Raw genomic sequence first — 15924 nt, forward strand, 5'->3', positions numbered from 1 at the left:
AGCCAGCGTAGCCAGGGGCAGGACGGGACGTGGGTTGGGGTTTGGCGCTAAATAAACGTGCGAGACCCTGTGCAGTGCCCACCCCCACGGCCACGGCCGGGCCTTTATTGCGTGTTGGTGGCTGTGCCAGGCTGGGGCTGAGCCGGCTCAGCCCATCTTCAGCACCTTGTGGATCCAGTCGACGTAGAGGGAGACGCGGATGAAGAGGGCGGGCTGGTCGGTGCGGGCGCAGACACGGGAGGGGGTGATCACCCCCTCCAGCACCCAGCAGTCGGCGGTGAGGCAGGCCAGTGGCCCCCCGTAATCCCCCTGTGGCACCCGGAGAGCGGCGTCACCACGGTGCCGGCACCCACAGGCCCCCCGAGGCAGCGGTCCCCGGCCCAGCTCACCTCACAGGCCCCCACGCCAGCACGCAGCGGGGCGGTGCACAGCTCGCTCTCCTTCAGGCGCCCGCGCAGCGCTGCGTTGCACTCGCCGTGGGCCAGCACGGGCAGCCGCGCCACGTTCAGCACGCTGCCGTCCGCCGTGCCTGCGGGCAGCGAGCATGCGGGGCAGCGGGCAGGGGATGCACGGATGGGGGATGGCGTGGCAGGGGGATGGCGTGGCAGGGGGATGGCGTGGCAGGGGGTGCCGTGGGTGGGTGGATGCCGTGGGTGGGGGCACACAGGATGCAAGGTGACGCCTTTGCAGGGGGAGTGCCCTCCTGGGGGGTACTGCGGGCAGGGGATATCGTGGGCAGGAGATGGTACGGGCAGGTGAATGCCGTTGCTGGGGAATGGCATGGGCAGGGGGATATCATGGGCAGGGGGACGTCGTGGGCAGGAAAATGCCATGGAAGGGGGATGCCAGGGAAGGGGTACGCTGTGAGCAGGGAGATGCCAGGGACTCAGGGATGCCGTGGGCAGGGGGATGCCATGGACATGGGGATGCTGTGGGCAGGGGGTTGCCATTGCAGGAGAATGGCATGGGCAGGGATGTGTCGGGCAGGGGATACCGTCGCAGGGGATGCCCTGGCCTGGGCTGCCCGCGGCGGGTACCTCTGGTTTCCCCCCAGCCGGCGATCTCGCAGACGGTGCCCGCGGGCACAACGTAGCGCTCGGGCGGCAGGCAGATCAGGGCCACGCGCCCGTTCAGAGCTGCCGGCCTGCGGCAAGAGGTGGGGTGGGACGTAGTGCCAGCCTGGCCAGCAGCGGGGCACGGCAGGGGTCGGGGCACGGCCGCCCACCTTGCCAGCTTCAGCATCACCAGCTGGGACTCGGAGGGGCCACAGGCGACCCGCGTGATGGGGATGGTCTGCTGGTCGGGGTCCCCAGGGCCGGGGTCCTTGAAGAGCGTCCCCAACTGCACCTCGTAGCCCGTCAGGTCGGCGTCGCTGCGGGACGGGGACGTGAGGGTGCGGGGGGCTCCTGGCACTCCGCGCCCCGGCCCCGGCCTTACCAGGAGGAGAAGCACTGGCGTGTGCTGATCACCCACTGCTCCTTCACCAGGGACCCCCCGCAGAAGTGCACACCGGCCCTGCGGGGACGGGGGGGGTGAGCTCCTGGGGGGGACGCTGGCCGTATGGCGGTGCAGGCGGGGCACCCGCTCACCGGTTGCGGATGCTGACGGTCCAGGGCGAGTTGCCAGGCTGGCCGCCGACGATGCGCCCTTTCTTCTGCAGCCTTTCGTCCCGCCGGCCGCACTGCTCAAACGTCACCGCGTCTGCGGGCAGGGTGGGCGTCAGCCGGGGCTGTGCTGCTGGCACCCGCCCCACGGCACCCACCCGGCACCCATGGGCCCCCACCTGCGTTCTCCAGGACGGAAGGCACCATGCTGCCAGCTGCGGAGAGAAAGCCAAGGGTGGCGTTGGGGTGGGACCCAGCCACCCTGGGGGGAACCAAAACCTTAGCTCTGCAGGGGTGCGGGTAGGGGCTCACCGCAGGGCTTGATTGCGCAGTAGTCGAAGGGGGTGCGGGGGTCCATGGTGTAGCACCAGGGGCCATGGCTGTCGTTATCGGGGTTGCGGCAGTAGTTCTTCTCCAGATGTGCCTCAGGGTGGGTGACGGGCGAGATCCTGCCAGGAGAAAGTCACCGTCACCATCACCATCCCCACCTCCATCCCCAACCCCGTCCCCGTCCCCACACAGCACCCCCAGCACGCTCCCGCGCACACTCACTGGGGCACGTGGGGCGCCTGGGCAGCCCACGGCTGGCAGGTGATGCCCTTGCGCGTCTTGCTGACGTGGCCGCGGTAGCGCTCGCCGTGGCCGTGGTAGCACTCTGGGGACAGGCAGGGAGGGCTGGCACCCCTGGCAGGCACCCCGGGGACGGGTGCCCGGGGGTGGCTCACCTTGGGCGCCCAGCTCATCGGGGCAGCGGCGGATGTGGAAGCAGAAGGCGACGCGGATGGTGGGGCTGGCGGTGAAGCACCACGGTGCCTCCGAGCCATCGGGGTTGCGGCAGTAGTTCTCCTGCAGGTCCCTGGCGGAGGGGCTGCGTGGGTGCCCCCCCCCACCCCAGGCCCACACCCACGGGTGCTGCCCACCGCTGCCCTTCCTGGGCGCATCCCCCTCACCCCCTTACTTGCACGGGTACTTCTCGGGTGCAAAGTGGTGCTGGTGGGGCGTCTGGGCGTCCCAGCGCTGGCAGGGGATCCCCGAGACGGTGACGTTCACTCGGCCCCGGTAGCCTTCGCCCTTGCCCCTGAAGCAGCCGGTGGTGACGTTGAGAGACCGCGGGCGTTTCTCTGCTTGTGTGGCCAGAGAGGGGCAAAGCGGCAGGGTTAGGGTGGCACTCGGGACCCCCGGTCCCAGCTGCGTGGCAACACCGGCGGGGACTCACTGCAGAGGCGGATGCGGCAGTACTCGCGCTCCCGCCCGGGGTCGATGGTGTAGCACCAGGGTCGCTCGGAGCTGTCGGGGTTGCGGCAGTAGTTGTCGTCCAGCCCCTTGTCAGGGTACCTGGGCCAGAGACGGGGAGCAGCGGTTGAGGGTGGCACCACCACCCCGGCACCTGGCATGGCCGGGGCGGCCGCGCGCTGCCAGGGGCTGGGGGCCGATACTTGTGAGGGTGGTAGGGGTGCTTGTGCGGGTGCTGCAGGTCCCAGCGCTGGCACTCCGTCCCCGACTCGGTGCGGTCCACGGTGCCGCGGTACTCCTCCCCGTTGCAGGTCATGCAGACGGCTGCCAACAGCCGGGGGGGTTCAGTGGGGGGGTGGGGACACGGCACAGGGCACCCCCGGGCTGCCGCACTCACCGTCCTCGCACTTCTTGATGCCGCAGCTCTGGTGACGGATGTTGGGGTCGACGGTGTAACACCATGGGCCCCGCTTGTCCTGGTCGGGGTTTCGGCAGTAATTCTCCTCCAGCCCATTGCTGGGGGATGGCAGGAACCTGCTGGCAGCGGGGCGGGTAGGAGCGCTGCCGGGAGCCCCTCGCCCCGGGGCTGGCACAGCCACAACGCTGCGGTCGCCATTGCCCCCGCGTTGTCCCCATTGCCCCTGTGCTGTCCCCATTGCCCCTGTGCTGTCCCCATTGTCCCTGTGCTGTCCCCATTGCCCCCACACTGTCCCCAGCCCGTTCCCCATTGCCCCACACTGCCCAGGGCCACCGGCGGGTGCCGTGGGGCAGCTGGGGACATGGGGGCACCTGTGGTCGTGGGGTGTCGTGGCTCGCCAGTGCTGGCAGCGCAGACCCTTCTCTGTCGTGGCCCGTGTGCCACGGTAACTGGTGCCGTCGGCCACAATGCAGTCCCGCAGGTAGTCTGCCCAGACCCAGGGACTGTGTCAGAGCCCCAGGACCGGGCTGGGGCGCACGGGCACGGGGGAGCCCTGCGCCAGGTGGCCTGTGCCTGGTCTGTGGTGTCCCTGTGCCCACCCGTGGCACCAGCCCACCTTTCTTCTGGTACAGGTCGTAGTGGATGTTTTTCTGCAGCTGGACGTGGGGCGAGTGCTGGGTCCAGGGCAGCAGCTGGCACAGCTGGCTCTGCCGGTCGTGGTGGAAAGCCCTGGGAGGCACAGTGGGAGCCTGGCACGGCACCCTGCAGGGCCAGGGCCCGTGGGACCCGGCGGCACACGCATGGGCACCCAGCATCCGAGCTCACGGAGTGACTCTGGTGTTGTGGCCCCCCGCACTCCCACCCACCCCACGGCGCTGCCACGGGCCGCTCACCGGCAAGCCAGGCTGGCGGCACAGCGCCGGGCACACTGCTCTGCGGAGCCCCGCTCCAGCAGCGGCGGCGGTGGGTCCGGGGGCACTGCCAGCAGCTCGGTGGCTCGCAGGCGCTGGAAGTCATTGAGGGGCGAGCGGTGGCCTGGGGAGTGCGGCAGGAGCTCAGCATGCCTGTGGGGGCACAGCGGGGACACCCGAGCCCCACAGAGCGTGGGATCCCTGCCCCACGGAGCAGGGGGGTGCTGCCCCACGGAGCGTGGGATCCCTGCCCCACAGAGCATGGGATCTCTGTCCCACGGAGCAGGGGGTCCCTGCCCCACGGAGCACGGGATCCCCATCCCACAGCGCAGGGGGACCCTGCCCCACAGAGCATGGGATCCACGTCCCACGGAGCAGGGGGTCCCTGCTCCACGGAGCACGGGATCCCCATCCCACGGCGCAGGGGGACCCTGCCCCACAGAGCACGGGATTCACGTCCCACGGAGCAGGGGGTCCCTGCCCCACGGAGCACGGGATCCACGTCCCACGGAGCAGGGGGTCCCTGCCCCACAGAGCACGGGATCCACGTCCCACGGAGCAGGGGGTCCCTGCCCCACGGAGCACGGGATCCACGGAGCACGGAGCAGGGGGACCCTGCCCTACAGGGTGCTCCGCACCCGCTGCAGCCCCCTAGTTCCTGCTGCCTCCCTCTCCCGCGGGACAGGGCAGTGGCCGGCTGGCTCCTGGCCTGGCCCTCAGGCCTGTCTAGGCCCCGCGGTGCCCCACGCCCTCCAGCCCCACGGCAGCCCCACGGCAGCCCCACGGTGGCCCAGCCCAGGCCCTACCTGAGCCGAGGGCCGCGGCCAGGGCGAGCAGGACCCCCAGCACGGGCTGCATGGCGGCGGCCCCGCGTCCCCGGGCTGCTGGAGCGCGGGGCCGGCCCCAAGCAAATATTTGCCCGCGGGCCCGGGGCCAGACGGGGCCGGGGTCACCCCGCGGCGGGGCCGCACGTGGGGCGCGGGGCGGGGCCTGCTGGGCTGGGGGCGGGGCCTAGGGCACGGGGCGGGGCCGGCGGGAGGTGTGGGGCGGGGCTTGGAGGGGGGCCAACATCGAGCGGATGGGGCGGCGGGGCGGGGCGACGGGGAGGGCGGGGCCGCGTGGGACGGCCGCAGGGCGCGGGGGGAGGCGGGGCCGCGCGCGGCCAGGTGGGGCGGGGCGGAGAGGGCGGGGCGGGGGCGGGCGGCTGGCGCCGATTGGCCGCGGCGCGCTCGTGCCGCGGGTTGCTAGGCGCCGCGCGCCCCTCCCCCAGGTACGTGCCCGCGCGGGGTCGCGCTCGCGCCGCGCCGCCCGCTCGGTGCGTCGGGGCCGCTGGCGGCGAGAGCCGGCGGGGAGCGGCCTCCGGGCCCGGCCGTCGCACGGTGAGGGGCCGCGGGGACGGGGGGGGCCGCCCTCCGCCGGGCGGCGCGGGGCTGCGGCGGCACCTGCCGGGCCGCCCTGCCCTTGGCCTACCGGGCGGAGCGGGGCTGGCAGCGGCGGCGCGGCCTGGGCAGAGGCGCGGCGGGCGCGGGCCTCCGGTGCGCGGGCAGTCGGGCGGCCCGGCCCGGCGGGGGCGGCCCGCCGCCTCCTCAGCCTCGGCGCGCCCTCCGCGGCCTGCCGGGGCCGGGCGCGGGCGGCGGCCCGGGCTGGCTGCGGGCTCCGGCGCCGCTGCCCCCGGCTTGCCGCGCTTCCCTCACTTCCCTTCTCCTCGTTGTTTTCCCGCCGCCCTCTGCCCGGCCGCCGCCGGGGCCGCCGGTTGGGGCCGTCCGGGGCCTGGGTGGGCGCCGCGCCCAGGGGCTGCCCGGCGGGGCCGGCCCTGCCGGCGGGCGGGAGGCGGAGCGGGCCCGGCCCGGGGCACCGAGCGGCTGGACCGGGCGAGGCGTGGGGCTTCGCTGCAGCCGCCGGCGGGGACCGTGGGAGCGGCCCAGGTGCTGGAGGTGGCGGCAGCCGGTCCCTGGCTGCGTGTGCTGGGGCCCGTGAGAGCTTCCCGGGCTCGGCCCGGCGGGGCGTGGGGCTCTCCCCGGGTTCGGCGTGGCGCCGTGGGAGCGCAGGTGCATTTCCAGGTACGCGGCGGAGTTGGGCGTCTCTCTCCCCTCGCAGCCCCAGGCAGGGGTGGCAGGGCAGCCCCTCGGCCCCGCTTCGGGACAGGCCGACCTTGTAGGGGGCTCTGCGGGGCCCCGGGGGCTCCGAGGGCCGAGCTGGGTCTCGGCGCTGCGAGCGCGACTAACAGCAGAGGCGTTACAGACCCACAGTCAAACTTTTATCTCTATGCAGCGGTGCGGGTGACTAAGTGCAAGTAAATAGTTCTGCTGCACAAAAAGGCGTAAATGCAGAATATTCCTTCTGGCCTCCTTGGCTCCTCAGAAGCAACAGGCTGCGGAGCGGCTCGCCCGAGTCTCCAGCGCCCGTCAAGTCAGTGGGTATGAATTTAGCAAGTTTTGCCACAGGTTTGCAGGCGCAAACTCCCCGTGTGTGCCTTTACAGCTTAACCTGGTCTCTGCTGCGCGGGGGTGGGAGGGTGCAGGCAGGGGGACGGGGGAGCTGGGCAGCAGGGTTCGCAGTCACTCCCTGAGGTGCTGTGTCTCCCTTGGTCCTGGAGCTTTGGGCTCGTAGGCTGGGGAAAATGGCACTGACATCGCTCACCTGTCCAAAATGAGACTAAAATTCTCTTTTTGTATAAAAAGACCAAGTATTCACCTATCTTCTCTCAGCCCCTTCAGGCAGGGGCTTCTTTCCACCGCCTGCTGCTGTTACAGGATGGACTGCTAGTGTCTCTTGCCTTGAGAGTACTGTCCTTAACAAAATTTGTTATTTAACTTTATATATGGAGTGCTATCTTTTCCCATCTTTAGCTTTACAGATTCCTTTCCTCACTTTAAGAGTTTCTAATTCAGCATAGGTTTCTTCACACAGTCTCTGCCGCTATTCCGAGTATCCTAAACCACTTATTCATTCTTCCCAATGCTTGTCATTGCGCTCTTCTATCCTAAATATAGGGTAGTATGCCAACGGGAGAAGCTTGAGAGCAAGCTGAAGTGCTGGGAACACCACTGTTTACTCAGAGGAGTAATCAGCAAAGCCTGGCTGATTCCAGGTCGTGCCGTCTTCTTCCTGCCGGAGTTTGCGCTCACTTCTTTGGGAGCTGGCACAAATTCTTCAATAACTAGAAGATCTTGTTGACAGCACGTGCTAGCTTAGAAATACCCCTTTCTTTCAGCATTGTGTAAACTGAGTAGTAAATTCTGCTTAATTGCTGATATTAGGCCTGGAGAATTGGCAAAAGCTGTGGGGCTGATAGCAGTAAAGGTGTTCTGTGCCTTGCTGTGTACTGGTAGGTTTTGTGGGGGGTTTGTTAACCCCGAGCACTTCTCTGCTTTTAGAAATGGCTGGTACTCATTGCTAGCTCAAGCACTGCTTATCCACTTCTTTCTCTTCTCGTCTCTCGCTGCCTGGTGTGCTGGGCTCGGCCGGTACCAGGAATGAAGGAGGGTGCGTGACAGGTAGAGCGAGACCTCTCGCCGTCTTCAACGGTAAAGTGCGTGGTTAGGATTGGCTCAAAGCTCTGACCGTAGCTTATCTTCCACGGACGGCTGGTCTGGAGGAATTCTCGCGTGTCTCTTGTTGGCAGAGCTGTACTCCGGCAGCGAGGGGGGAACGTCGGAGGGAGCGCTCCTGCGTCCTGGCTTGCGCGAGCGCGCCAGCTGACAAGCCTAGGATGTGCTTTACACTAAAGACCAGCGGTCCCACTCGGGTCTGACGGAGGAGAGGACCGTGCGGTTGCAGAAGCCAGGTCCTGTGGAAATTTTCATGCTTTAGTGTCTGCAGCACAGGTGTGAGATGCGGCAGGTTGTCAGCCTAGCAGAGAAGGTGTGATGCTCTGGCAGAAGTGGTGTTGCTCAACGGCAGGAACGGTGTCTCCTTGCCTTTTCCATGTCCCTTGGAGAGATAACAAGAGAGATTGCCCTGGAGAGATACCAGGATGCTGTGCCAGCCTGGCGAGGAACTCCAGCTGATGGCAGTAAAACTGTCTCTCTCGTTTCGGCAATGACAGCTATCTTAAAAGTTTCGTTGCGGGGATGATTTTGCATGGTTTGTGCCTTTCCTCCCGTTAGCTGAGGAATAGTACAGAAGATTTAATTCTAGTAATGATTAATTTGAATGAGGAAAATGCAAACTCTGAATTCTCCTTGGGCAAACAGGGGTCACGTAAATAAATGTGTCTGGCATTCTTGTGGTGCTTGTAGACTGTCTACCAATTACTTCTGGTCTCTTGCTGAATCAGTGGGAGGCTGTTGCTCCTTGAGCTCTGAGTACTTTGGCGGTGATTTGGGCGAAATACAAATAAACACAGTTGGATTGACCTAGTGTATCTGAGCTCTTGGTATGCTGAAAATGTTTGTTCTTAGGATGTTTGTGCAGTCTGGAGAGCTCTGTACCTTAAACCCGATTTGCAGAGGACTGTGACCATGTTTAAGCTGTGAAAAATAAAAGATCAACCTGAAGAACCTGTGCTTTTAGGGCTTATTCTGTGAGATTGAATAAGTTTGAGCAAACTACTAAGGTGCTGCTGGACGGAAAGTTAATATATTAACTTGCGTGAATATGCTAGGTAGGTGCACTTCCTAGTCTAGTGCCTTTTTCTGTGTATCTCCCTGCACTTATCCGTTGCCTTAAACTGTCTCTGGTTCAGCTTTTCTGGGGTAAAATTTTAGCTTGCCCGTGGGAAAGGTGGTTGTATATATTTGATGTTACCATTTTCTTTGTCATTGTATTTTTCACGACCATCCGAGCTGATCTGCTGGTGCAACACTCTCCAAAGGAGATGGTCCAAGTCCCCTGGCCAGGCAGGCCCGTTCCCTTCCTCTCGCGGGTGCCTGCTGGGCCCGTGAGCTGATCGCCTGGGGACCCGCAGAAAGCTCCCTGGCTCTTGCGCCTGGTGTGTGAGCTGTTCTGGGCGTCTGATGAGGGGGTGACAGGGCAAGGTGAGCGGCATGGCTTTGTTCGGGGTGTGGGGAGGCAATGGGGGCCTGCCTCTTCTGTCAGCGGTGACCTGCTCAGATGGGCAGATGTGTCTTGAATTAAAGCTGCAGCTTCTTGCCTGATGGTAGCTTCTGCCTGAGTTATTAGCTGGGGTGCAAGCCATGTAAGACACCCTAGGAATGCACCCGTGTTCTGCTCAAGGTCACCTCAGCCCAGCAGTGCTGGTTTCCGGGAGCCAGGCTTGATGCATGCTAGGAAATTCCCCGGAATCTCTGCCGATGGCAGCAGTGCAGCCTTGTGGCTCTTCAGTGTCCGGGGTCCCGTGCCTGGGCAGTGTGCTGGGACCCGAGAGCTGGAGGGGGCCGCTGGGCTACCACGTGCTCCCACGGCTCCTTACTGTGACCCTTGCTTATGTCTCTCTGCGGAGAGCTCACAACAGCCCCCCAAACCTTAACACAGACGGTGTTCTGCTGGGTGGCCCCCTGAGCTCTGTCACTGCCGGGCCACGTCAGCCCCGATGCCACCGCGGTTGTCCCCAGGGTGAGGCGCAGCGAGCAGCGGCGGGTGGAGTTGTGTGGGATGGCTGAGCTGGTGTAAGGCTCGCTGCTTTCCGAGGGGAGAGGTCCGGCCTCCAGCCACGCAGTTGTGGTGTTTGAGGTCATCTTGCTGAGCTGATCTTTTTTTTTGTTCCTGGGTTAACTTTCTGCAAATTAGTAACCTGAATTGTCCATGGAAGGAGCTTGTAAATGCCCCAGCCAGAAGGAGCTTGTCAGCACCCTGGCAGTGCGGGTGGAGATGAATCAAGGCTCAGCATGGAGGAAGAAGGAGAGGTGGGCATGGTCCCTGTGCTGGAGGGTGGTGGGTTAGCTCAGGACGAGCGGTTGCCTCAGCCAGCCTCGTGGCTTGGTGCTCTTAAAAGGGCCCTTCTCTTTCCCTGCTTTCAGCTGTGCCCTCTTGCCTCCTCCCACGTGCCAGCTGTGGTGCTGAGCTGATGAACTGATCCTACTAACTTGGCATAAAATTGTTCTTTTTTTCAGCTCGACCCTTTCTCCACTGGTTTAGCAAAGTGGTCAGGAGGGGAGTCGGACCACCCTCGGAGGCAGGGAGCCGTTGTATCAGCAGAGCTCTCCCTTGGGATGGTGCTCTTAGCCGTAATGGATATTTTCTTCTTCAGGGTTCAGTTGTCCCCCTGGTGTTACTGTCCTGCAGGTATCCTCTAGGTCTGGAGAGTAATTCTTGATGGGATTTGAAGTACATTATCTCTGGCAGACCTTCACATGCAGAGGGTGGGGCTTGGAAACAACAGTAGAACTTGTCCCAGCCCCACAGGTGGACAGTGTTCAGCTTTGTTTTGGGTTTTTCTTTAGAAAAACAGGCTCCTAGCCTCATCTGGCCTGTAAAGATATACTTGAATTAAGGTTTCCGCTGACGAGTTCTCCTTTCTTTCCCGTTTCTTCTGTTGTGGTCTCACCGCAGTGCTCATTTATGGTATTTGCCGTCACTGCAACCCCGAATAAGGGTAAGGTGTGTATTTTCTACTGTGCTTTCTGAGAAGGGCTCAATTCATAAAGGGTTACATGGGCAGCTTCAGAAATATTTTGGATCCTGGCTTCTCAGAGCTTTCCAACAAATTGACTTGGAAGCCTCTTCCCGCAATACTTGATGTTGCAAATACTCCTTGGTAAGGACCTGACGAGCGGCATTCCTCCCCTCCCTCCTCAGGGGCTGAAAAGTGATTACGGGAGAGGTTTCAGTTTACTCTAGCATAGTTACTGGTCACGCGAGTGCTGAATGCATATAGGCAATGAATTCACACTGGGTTTTGCCTTTTTTTGAACTAGATTGTACATTTAGACTTCAGAAAGCTTAATCTTCTGTGAAGTGTGTTCCTTAAGGGTGGGGATTAGCATTCAGTAATTTTGATGAGATTTTCCAGTAGCAGATACTGATCATTTTATATCAGTCCCAAGGGCTAGGGATTGATTTTGGATGAGCTGAGTGAGGAGAGGCTGGGCGAAAGTTTGAACCAGCGGTTTTCCACTTCAGCGATGGATTACGACGGGTGATGTGAAAGCCTCCTGCCACCGTCACAACTTCAGATCACGACGTGGGGGCTGTCTATGCTGTTGGTCCCTTGCTGGGGTGGCACTGCTTGCTTCTTGTCACATAGGCTTCTTCCCCCTTTCTTGTGCAAGGTCAGCCCCCAAATGGACTCTTCCAGGCTCTTGGGGAAGCGCATCTCTTCCCAGAGCTCCCGTGAGGCCCCGAAAGGATTTCCTCGTGTGTGTGGCTTCTTTGGGACTTTTTGATTACAGGGGAGAGGGACTGAGGGTGATTGATAAAAACGATCCCTGTCTCCAGCACTCGGTTATTCAGCAGTCCAGGATGCTGGTCAGATACTGCTTTAACCAGAATGGAAATAGTTGCTGAGTTTTTCCGGTACGGCTTCTGTGCCTCTCCCGTAAACTTCGTCTCTTAAGCAGCCCTTCGGTTCTGGTCTCTAGCTGAGAGTTTCCGCTACAGCAGGGAAAAGTTTCATCAGGCCTTCTCTAAATATTGCTGAAATAATGTGTAGAAACCTAAGGTGAGATCTTTTGTTATCTTTGTGTTGTGGCGCTTGGGATTCCTACAGGAAGGCCTTACGCAGGTGTGGGCTTCCAGGTGGGTAGTGAGAGGCGTTTTGAGCCAGGAGGCAGAAAAAGATGAGTGTGTGCTGATACTGAATGCTTTGGGGCTCTCTTTTTCCTCTAAGGCAAAGACCTTCCCTTGCGATCTGCTTTCTCTGAGGGTGAGTACTTTGCTTTTCCCAAAGTAAGGGGTTCTTCTAATAAAATGGTCTTGCAGTCATCTGCAAATACAGAGTTTGATGCCAGTGGAAAATCTGGCATGATGTCTTTGGCATTGGGATTGCAGTGATACGAATATTTGAGGCTGCGATGATTCCCCTTCGTGTCCCTTAGACTTTCCAGTTAGGTCTTGACCTCTGTGGAGTGTGAGCTCTCTGTGCTGTAGGAGCTGATTCCTGCATGACAGACCGTGCATGGTGTTTTCCCACCCCAAAGGAAATATTTCTAGTGGAATTTTTATGATAGTGCCTGGGGCCTGCATTAGAGAATAAAAGGTGATTATTCTAAAACCCTCTCTGAATTAAACTTTGCAAGATCCTGTCGGGAAGAGACACAGAATCAGTGTAGCCGTGTCTCTTTTTCTCTAAAAAGTAGACTTCCACCTCTACATGTGCAGGGTGAAGACTGGCTGCAGACGAGGGTGGGACTGCGCCGGTTCAAAGGGAGAATCTTCCTCTAGTATTTTTCCCAAAATTCAAAAACCCCTTGCCTATCTGCTCCCCAAAATCCTCAGCATCTTTGCATGCTGTACAGTAGCACATGCTTTAAGACATGTTGGAAAGTATAATTTCAGTAGTAGTGGCAACAACTGAACTTAATAAGCGCAAACAACTTGTATCATTGATTTCATTAGTTCTCGCACTGAGTTAATTTAAAGCTTCTGCCGTGTGGTGTTTGTGCACAGAATAGCTGTTGTATGGGGTGCATAAGTGGTCCTGCCAGTTTTGGAGTGTGGTCACAATGCAGATCTGTCCATCCTGTGTGGAATAAAGCATCAGGAATAGGGCAGTAAACCTTATTTTAATTACTGTCCAGGTCAGATCAGGTGTTTTTCAGGCTGGGCACTAATGTTTTTGTTGGTGGCAGGAATACAGAAGTGATTTGGACTAATGATCTCATGTAATCTAACATAAAGGTCTGTGCCATGGTGCTGTACGTGTTTGCACGGTATCAATTCAGTTCCCCTGGAGTGAGCTGTTTGGCCAAAATGTGAAACTTCATGTCCTCTGCATGGGGAATTTTGTCCTTCCAGTGGTGTTTTTGAAGCCGATGCTTTATGTTTATCCGTATGCCAGCAGCCTTGTGCTGGTTGCTCTTTCAGGAAACACTTTATCACATCTTAGAATAAAATTTTGTTTGAATATCAGGGGTCAGCCTTTAGGGAGGTAAGAAGTTTGATCTTCTGAGAATAACAATTGCTGAGAATAAATACAAATCTCCTTCAGAAACGTACAGAGGAAGCTAAAGCAACATGTTGTAATGGTACTGCATGCAAAACCCCAGGAACCCTTGGTAGTAAACTGTTTGTAAGAAAAGTATAAGTATAGGGCTTTATAGCCTCATGAAAACTTTGTAATCGAAGCTAATGTGAAAAAGGTCTTCATTTGCTACTGGCAAAGATGTAAAATTGTATATTGTGGACTTAAAGCATTGAGAAGGCAGCGGTGTTCCCCTGTGTGGTAACGGTGATAAGCCGGGATAAAAGTTGTATGCGATTCTGTCTGCTGAACGTGGCAGAGTGAAGTACTCCGTGATTACCATGGCTAATTCAGGCGTGAGAAGGTTTGCTTAAAAGCCTCGATCAGAGGTGGACAAGCTCCTGGAGTCTAGAAGCAGTACTCCAGACCTGTGATGTGGTTCAGTCACCACCTTCCCCTCAAACCAGTGTCCCAGCACTGGTACCATAGTACTGCACACCCCTTATTCCTGGAAACTGGAATCCTGACCCTCCTCTTCCTTCTCCCCGCCACGCTGGTGCTGTGCTGCCACGCCAAAGCCTGAGACGTCCCAGTCATTGGGTCAAGTGGAAACGGTGCAACTGCTGCTCGCCTCCGCCTCCTGCTTTCCCCCTGCCCCAGCAGCGGCTGTGGCGGGTTGGAGCCAGGACCTGCTGGGACAGGTAGGGCTGTGCATCGCTCGCTGGCGCCTCGGTGACTTTTGATCTGCAAACTGGATGTGGCTCTGTGAGCTCAGCCCAGTCTGGCAGTCGGCTGTGCCTGGCCCGTGGGCATCCCGGGGGAGAGGGGTCGTGGTACTGTCCTGCCGTCACAGGAAGAAGCTGTTTCCTGCAGACCTCCGCGCTGCATCCTGGTGCTGTGTGCTTTGCTCTGGCGTGATCCAGCGCAGCAGCCTCCGGCCCTCTTCCCTGAATTGCAGGCTCTTAAAGCTTCCCCTGGAGGTGCGTAACTTTGTATAGCGAACTTAATCCTGCTGACTTCAGGTAAGTCTTTTTGCACCTTTTATGGATTTCTTACAGTCCGTTCATATGCTGGTTGAAAACCATTGCCTTGATATGATGCTTCAGGAGATCGTTTGAGGCAGCGTCTCCCCTGCTCCATAAAGAAAAGCAGAGAACAGAGGAGGCAGTGAGATTTAGGATTTGATTTTTCCTGAAGTTAAGATGAAATCAAGATCCTGCAAATAGGGGCGGTTCTGCCCTTTCTGCCTCGGCTGCACATACCTGCGTTTTGTGATGGGTTGGTCAGCTCAGATCCTGCTGGAAAAGCAGTCCACCACCAGCATGAGGGAGATCACGGAGAGCAAGGCTGGGTGCAGAGCTCTTCCTTGGGAGTGTCTTTTGGACTGGTGTAGTATGTGGCTCGGTCACTCCAGCTGAGAGCCCGGGGAAGACTGCGTGACATGCTGAAGTCCGATTTTCTGGTCATATATGGGAATTCAGGCTGGTTAAGCTGCCTCCCTATGCAAGTGTTTAGGGGTGGGATTCTTCTTTAAGCAGTGACTTAAGATGATGATTCTTAGGGAATTCTGCGCAGCTGACTCTAAGCCCTGTTTGGGACCAGCAGTCTCGGACTGTGCCAACTGGAAAAGGTCAGCTGAAGCTCGGAGCCGCCTGGGCACGCGGCTAGGTGTCTGGTTTGCAGCGAGGAAGAGCCACCCTCAGTATCAGGAGAAGCAGATGGCTCGGCTCTGCAGCCTGAACTGATCCAGGAGCAGACACCTTTCATTTCCTAGCATGTCAGTGTCTGCTCTGGGTCAGAGCAGACCCAGGCACGTACAGAAGCTTGTAAGCACACGGATCCGCATCTCAACAGCACAAAAGCTGTCCGCTCCCCGCTGGGAGTGGAGGGAGAGTCTTGGTGGGAAACTTGGTGATGTAAATCTACTCTAAGGAGTGCTTGAGGATCAGCTGGAGTAGTTGAAGTGGCCAGTGTCCTCCTGCTAGGGCTTTGTGATAGCTGGCTGAGCTGACTTGCAAAGCACTTTTAAAGGCAAGCAGTTGTCCTGTTTACCTCGCCTCTCCTAAATGGAGAGGGATTACCTGTGTCAGCAGAGCTGGGAAGTTATTTTTCTTCTTTAGGCTTGGTCAGGAGGAGTATACATTTGAACTGTTCTGGGTGTAACGAGTTAAAGATCCTTCTGGAGCAGAAACAAGGCAAAATATTGCTGCTCCCGATCTGGGTGGTGATCCTGAACAGAAACGCAGCCCTTTGGGGAAAACGGTGCTACATCAGTAGCTGATGCTGCCGAGCAGACTGCATATTGCTCCGGGTTTTTATCTTAGGCTGGTCTCCTGGACTCAAACAAGTTGACAATGCGGAGGCCATTCGTGCAGGAAAGAGGTCTTGCAGCAGCGTCTTGTTCCATTTGCTGTTGGCAGGCTTTAGAGCAGTCCCTTGCTTAGAAAAGTCACATGAGAAAAGCATTTAATGTATTTTTAGATGTCTTTTAAAGTGGCTTAGTAGCTGAAAAGAAACCTGCGTCAGGTCACTCGCCTGCTTGCTGCAGTTTGCCCAGAAGTGCTCGAGCAGACTATTAATGTGGAATAGATCCAGTTGGAGACTTCTGCTGTAAGGGAATTGTGTTGCATGCTACCAGGATGCAGCTGACTGTGGGAGGTGGCCCTCGCTGTCAGAATGTGCTGCTTAGATGCCAGTTAGGACAATAGTGGGAAATGAATGGGAGATGTCCAGCTG

At 59.2% G+C, this 15924-nt stretch overlaps 2 protein-coding genes across 2 annotated transcripts in view; one reads left to right on the forward strand and one right to left on the reverse strand.

Moving 5' to 3' along the window:
* Positions 1–70: 70 nt before the first annotated feature.
* MST1 (macrophage stimulating 1) lies at positions 71–9805 on the reverse strand. The gene is made up of 21 exons (XM_075158474.1): positions 9593–9805; positions 7731–7864; positions 5637–5979; positions 5441–5495; positions 4149–4290; positions 3872–3984; positions 3627–3741; positions 3235–3371; positions 3041–3161; positions 2821–2939; positions 2563–2725; positions 2330–2460; positions 2157–2259; positions 1917–2053; positions 1784–1819; positions 1590–1701; positions 1438–1515; positions 1226–1372; positions 1038–1144; positions 390–529; positions 71–309 (listed from the first exon to the last, which is right to left on the reverse strand). Exons 1-21 carry the CDS (start codon positions 9803–9805, stop codon positions 148–150), a joined length of 2808 nt encoding a protein of 935 aa, XP_075014575.1. The 3' UTR covers positions 71–147.
* DAG1 (dystroglycan 1) overlaps positions 5473–15924 on the forward strand; it is a 53751-nt gene continuing 43299 nt past the window's right edge. The window contains exon 1 of the mRNA XM_075159290.1: positions 5473–5545. The gene's annotated coding sequence lies outside the window, so the exon portion shown is untranslated. The remainder of the gene's footprint in view (positions 5546–15924) is intronic.

The sequence above is a fragment of the Calonectris borealis genome, chromosome 10, assembly GCF_964195595.1.
Source record: "Calonectris borealis chromosome 10, bCalBor7.hap1.2, whole genome shotgun sequence".
In the NCBI taxonomy this organism is placed as follows: domain Eukaryota; kingdom Metazoa; phylum Chordata; class Aves; order Procellariiformes; family Procellariidae; genus Calonectris; species Calonectris borealis.